The sequence below is a fragment of the Meleagris gallopavo genome, chromosome 12 (assembly GCF_000146605.3).
Source record: "Meleagris gallopavo isolate NT-WF06-2002-E0010 breed Aviagen turkey brand Nicholas breeding stock chromosome 12, Turkey_5.1, whole genome shotgun sequence".
Lineage (NCBI taxonomy): Eukaryota > Metazoa > Chordata > Aves > Galliformes > Phasianidae > Meleagris > Meleagris gallopavo.
In genome coordinates, this window is record NC_015022.2 from 3,990,123 (window position 1) to 3,996,296 (window position 6,174).

General features: G+C 39.0%; 1 protein-coding gene across 6 annotated transcripts in view; it reads right to left on the reverse strand.

The window, feature by feature from the left end:
- Positions 1-5,885, reverse strand: part of TCF12 (transcription factor 12) — a 30,586-nt gene extending 24,701 nt beyond the window's left edge. For all 6 annotated transcript variants that reach the window (XM_010717268.2, XM_031555269.1, XM_019619399.2 and 3 more), the window contains exons 1-4: positions 5,761-5,885; positions 4,495-4,634; positions 4,050-4,194; positions 2,377-2,441 (exon numbers count right to left, since the gene is read on the reverse strand). In XM_010717268.2, coding sequence (XP_010715570.1) covers positions 2,377-2,441; positions 4,050-4,194; positions 4,495-4,634; positions 5,761-5,788 — 378 coding nt within the window. In that variant the 5' untranslated portion in view covers positions 5,789-5,885. The remainder of the gene's footprint in view (positions 1-2,376; positions 2,442-4,049; positions 4,195-4,494; positions 4,635-5,760) is intronic.
- Between the last annotated feature and the right edge of the window lie 289 nt (positions 5,886-6,174).

The following is a 6,174-nucleotide window of genomic DNA, read 5'->3' on the forward strand; positions in this document are numbered from 1 at the left end:
GGTCCATTCCGATCAGCAGGGTGCCAATATGCCAGGGCCTAATGAAAAGGCTCTCAGACAAAAGCCGCACAATTGAGAGCCCGCAGAGCCAAACCTCGGAGCTGTTAGTCCAATTTTTTAAACACTACAGTGTACATTTCAGTTAGGCTTTGTTATGCTAATATTATTGAGTCTAAAGCAACAAAGAAACTTAATTCATGAATTACTTTTAGAAGTCAACTTCCCTACATTTTCTCTCCTTTTGTTAGGGGACCAGTGGCTATTTAACTACCAGATCGTACAAAGGCCTTTACCCCAGTTCTGAGGTAGGAATCAAAACATAAGTTATCACAAAGAGGTCTGATATAATCAGCAAAGTTAAACAGCCCTCCTGTTTGATCTCCTCTAAATTAAAGACCAAGTGTTTTGATTTGGCATTAGGCGATGAAATAAACCAGATGTTTCTCCTGCCATATAACCCTCCGTGGGCACAATCTTAAAGGGTTATTGTCTGGCAAATGTTCAGGGAAACACATTAGAAATGGCACGAATACCCAGATTTTCTTTTCTTTCTATCTATACTAGTTCATTATCCAAACTAATGCATAATCCACAGGGCTTTGGGAACTTTGTGTAAATACTTTCATGTACAATTCTCTTTCTTGCCTACCCTGAGATTAAGACCACAATTATCCAGGCTTAAACCTAAAATAAAAGAACCTTTGCAAATGTATTATCTGGCCTTACATGTTTAATCACATACTATTCTGTACGGTCTTTAATACCTAAACTGAAGAACAAATGTCGTATCCTCTGATGTTTCGCACATGAAAGGCCTATTGTGAGATGTACATCAACAGAATTCTGCAACTGGAAATTCCTCCCAACAGTTGGAGCGGTGGCGTTTAAAACCCTAACAGAAAGGCCTTCTAAAAAAAAAAGTCAAGAGAGCTCCGTGCTTATCGCAACTTTGTCCACACAGACGGATTTCCACGGCCCTCTCTCCATCAGAACTCAGGCACTACCTTCACAGCAAGGCAGCACTGCAGGCCCAGCCGTGCCCTCGCTCAGCCCGGCGCTGCCGCCCCACTGCGCGCCCACAGCGCTGGGTGCGTGCGGCTCGGGGAGCAGATGGAGGAGGAGAGGGATTTTGAGTGTGCAGACTATGGCATGTGCTGATAGAGCAGATGGAATGCATCACCATCAGCTACGACAGAAATGATTTATGGAATGACCTGGCTGCTCCTGCCAAGCAGCAACACGGGATGACAGAAACAAGTTTCTATGACAACCAAAGCCCACCCACCAGTTAGATTAAACACTTCTGCCCCGACTTCCACTCCCAATATACTTAGAATTTTTCTCAAAGCGTCAGCCTCATTTGCTAGTGATTTAGGCAAAAACACCCGAGGATCTCTCAAACAGAAAAAAAAGACAAGAATATAGTAACGATAATAATAATAAGAGAGTAATGGAAAACATCACCAAGTCCCCCAGGTCTCGCTGGACAGCACGTCAAACTTAGAACAGAAATCTGCTAGGGCTGCAGAACAACAGATATCCTGAAACATTCACAGAGTATGCAAGCATTGCTATTCCTAGCACTGATCTGATGTCAGTTCTTTTCTAACAGGTCCCAACCAGACAAAAAGGAGAGTGTTAACTGCCCTCTGTACTTGTGAATTGTTATCTGCTTGCTGAATCCCCAAAAGCAACAGGACAACATTTTTCTCCCCAAAGCCAGCAGGTCAGAGTTCTCCTACCCAATATGGACATGACAAACATTATCAGATCTGGTAATCTTTTAACATATGATCCTTTGAAGGAAGCAGAGTAATAGGATCTGTGCAACTAGGCACATTTGTATTTACTGATATAACTTTAGGGAAACAGAATGTAACCCAGGAATGATCTTTCAGGGCTGCACAGCAGTCATTTATATCTAAAGAACCAGTCTGTCTACTTGCTAAGCACAAGTAGTTGTACAAGGTACTTCCCCACAAACAGGATAGCATTCAAAAACCTCCATTTTACACAGCCACTGAGAACACATTTTGAAACTTCAGGCAAGACCTGCTTATGAGTAAGATTAAAAATATGACTAACTAGAACACTGGAAAAGAATTAAACCTAAATTCTTTATGATTGCTGTTTGCTTTGTATAAATAACTTCATTTTTCAGGTGCTCAAAAATTTAGGACAAATGCAGCTCAAAAAGAAGGCAAAAACAAGTCTTCTGCAAATGAGAGCATCATTTTCCACTTGTCTTTTTGTGGACATCTGTAGAGTATCTTCACATGTGAAACCCCAGTTTGATATTATAAAATGAACAAAGATAAATAAAGGAAGCAACGGTCAAAATACATCATGAAGGCTGAGTATTTAACTTCTACTCACAGATGCCAATGCCTTCCCAAGCGCATCGCCTGTCTGTGAGCCTCCAGCACCATTTCCTCTGTTTCCTGCAAGGTGGAAAACAAACCCAATTCTTATTTTCAAAGCTGAGAACTTCCTTTTCAATATTTTATTCATCACAAAACAGCTGAGAAACCACTGGTTAAATGGATATTCTAAGGAAGTCACTGTCAACAGAATCAGTTTGCATTATACTTAAAAATTTCATTAAAACAATTAGATTTAAATTTAGATGTTCTCCTCTTAAAAAAACAACTTAAAGACCAACAAATAGTTAGAAAAAAATGACTGAAATTGTCGTCTCGGGCCACAGACTAAAGACAAAAACAAAATACTAATTACATTACTGCAGCTTATTTCTAAACTATCATCACAGAAGTGCTGCAAATTTAACTAACTCCAAAAGCTGAACGCACTGAGCAGCTCCTTGTACACCTCCTTGTTCCCCTGCTCTAGCTCCTGATGCTGTACTCATTTTATTTTACAAAATCTCTGAAAAACTCTGAACCATCAAGCTTCCTGTTGCTCCTGACTTTGTTGTCCTGTTGCATGCAAGCATCTTAGTGTGTCCTTTTGTTCTGAACACCAAACCAAGAGGAAACCTGGAGACCTGCCCATTAGAAGCACAAAAAGGACCTGAATTCTTTGAAGGATCTCATATTTTGGATGAGGCAGACTCTTTAAAAGACAATCTTCTTTCCACAATTTAACAGCTTCTAGTATAAAAATTCTTACTGTGAGCAAGACCCATTCAAGCCTGAAATCCAAATCATCCAACTCAAATGTTCAGTTTTTGTGGCATTTTACAAGCAGATTCATTAACTGAAAATCTGTTGAAGATGTGAGTTGAAAACATATTCCCAAATCAAAGCCAAGTGTCGCTGCTTATTTAAAAGGAAGCCAAGTGCAAATCACATCAAACTGAAAAGGGTCATCTCTAACCATTTAATTTCTATGTCTGTATCAAAAGAGATGTAGTGTATCATTAAATCTATGATCTTCAGAAGAGTGGAAAATTTAAAGAGGCAAACTGTCAAAATAGGAAGCACTTATTTCATCTGTGTTCTGATCAGAAGTTGATCAAAAGGATGACAAAGGAAACTGATCAGATCATGTCATATTTATCAAGGATGGACAAGGAACAGATTGAATTATATTTTGTGCTTTCTAGGAAAGCATAGAAGAGGCTAAAACCAGCCACCACAGTGCTACTCAGTCAGTTCCAAATCAGTTACAGGAGAAATTTACCACACAGCTCACAAACCTCCCTGAAGTCCAAAGAAGCAGTCTTTCTGCTTTTCTCCAGCTCAATATATGAGTAATACAGGAGCTGTGAACACCGTAATACCAGACCACGTTTATGTGAACGTTCATCTATACAAAACTGTAGAGGGATAACTGCTATTAAATGAATGCAATTTCCTAAGCATACAAGTGACTGCAAAAGCAAGCAAACCAGTAAGTTGGTTGAAAAACAGTGTGGCTCACTTCAGCCATACTGAGAGCAGAAATGTCACAGTGGTTTGATATCCCTGATCTACAAGCACACTATCAATTAAATCTTAATAATTTGGTATATATGGTGCAGCCTAAATTTCATTTTCTTGTAAATAAAGAAAAATGAAAAGGAAAAAGAAATAAAAAGAACTTTTTACCCAGAATATTGTCTGATCCATTGACAGGTGGAGTGTGTGAGGCAGCTACGTAAGGTGAACTGCTGGTACTGCCACGATGGAAGCTAGACATTGGAGGAAGACTGGCATTTATATCCGTAGGTGAGACTGAATGCGGGGGATAGCTCTAAAAATAAGAAAAACAGACATAAGACATTAAGTAGTCTTTAAATAAATATCAATATTGTAAGATACTGAATATACAACACCAGCTCTTTATTAAAGAAAGCAACTTATCCATCCTGTGAAGAGATCAATATACCTTTATATAGAAAATAAAAAAATGTATATTGACACAGTAAGTTTGTGATTTCTGACAAGTGTTTTTTCTTTAACTGCCATACATGAGCAGTGAACAAGACACAAATTCCTGTAGGAGAGATTCCCCACAGACAAGCACAACGATGTTAGTCCATGCTGTACGTACCAAACGGTCGTGTGTGTGCAGGCTGCCGTAACTGCCGGACTGGGACATGTGGGAAGAGGAGCCTCCCAGCATTCCACCGTAGCCAGGCTGGCTCATGCCATTGGATGAACTCCAGAGGTCAGAAGAGTTATGGGTCCCATCTTTAATGTAAGGAATAGTTAATAATAAGGAAAGAAAAAAAAGAAGACATTTCATGAAGAAGAGTACTGAATTCTGCTTTCTTTTACAGATTTATTTAAAAAGAATATATGGTTCAGCTACTCAACAGCAAGGAAATGGTGTCTAGTTTATACTGTGTCTCCTATGTTCCATTCACCAGGCCGCTGCTATATTTATTAAAAAAAAAAAAAAAAGAGGCTGTAGAGCTGAAATGCAATCCTACCACAGCTGAGAAAATATCAAGTACTTCTGCTAATTACACAGACCTTCAGCAAGGCCAGATTTATATCAAGAGTGTTGATAAAAATTCCAGACTATAGAAATAATAAAAAAGGGAGTGAAGGGAAAGAAGTTTGGCTAAGGAGAGCTCATCATAAACATATAGTTAAAAAAAAAAAGTCTATTAATCTACAACAAGCAATTTATAGTCTAAAATACCTTAGTACCATAAAAATATGAAAACATTTAATAACAGTAAATTTAAGTAACTGAAATTACTATGTTACATAAGCCTTAAACCCAAGCATCTCAATGCAGCTCTCCTTCTGCAGTACAAACCAAAGTGCTCTGTAAACTGCCATACTTAGAGGCTATGCTTTCAATATGCCCTAAAACCTCAGAGTGCAGCATGAGCTACTTGTATGACGTGAGGCCGTGGAAATGAATTCTGCTCTCGTTTTGTTCAATTCAAAACTCCTTATTTTTGGCATGCTGGATATACAAGCATTTAAGAATCTGGACTGTTAGTTGACATTGCACAGTCAAATTCCAGAACAGTCAAGAAGCCCTCACCTCATTTTTCTCTATCACTCCAGTGAGCTGCTCTGAAGCCCCCACAAATCAAAGGATGAGGGATTCTGTCCATCTGGCCTGGTGTATAATCCCCTTAAATTTCAGTCAGCAATTAATGTCAGAAGAAAAACTTTAAATCAACAGACAGCTCCCTTCATCTAACTGTTTAAAAAGTATATACAGCATAACCATAAGATCTAGAACAATATGTCACTTGAAGCTTGCCCGCTGATTCCATACAATAGTGGCTAACTTCAAATTCCTGCCTAGAGAACAAGTTCTATCTACTCAGATAGAAAAGTATTTTTTACATACCTTGCATAAAGAAAGTGCTAGCAAACATACTGCTTGGTGGCTTAGGAGACGGGTAACTTGGAGATTCTCTGTTGAATTCATCAGAACTCGGAGATGGTGCATACACCTAAAGATTGGACAGTAATAAAAGCACGTTAGTAATGTTTGGGCGTCATGCATTAAGAAAGCCTGAACAGCACACAGACACAGAAAACCAAATAAAAAAAGAACAGTGTAGCAAGCTGCAGCATTTGTTGCCCTTGTTTTATTTGCTTTTTAGCAAGTTGCCACAGTACAGTGGAACTACAGTAGAATGATCCCAACAACACACTTTCTGGTGTGCCAACTCAGCCAGGTGGCCTGATAAAAGCTTGAATGCTGATTTTGCTTTCTAAGTGCACAACTCGTGCAGACTTGTTGCTCAAGACTAAAAAA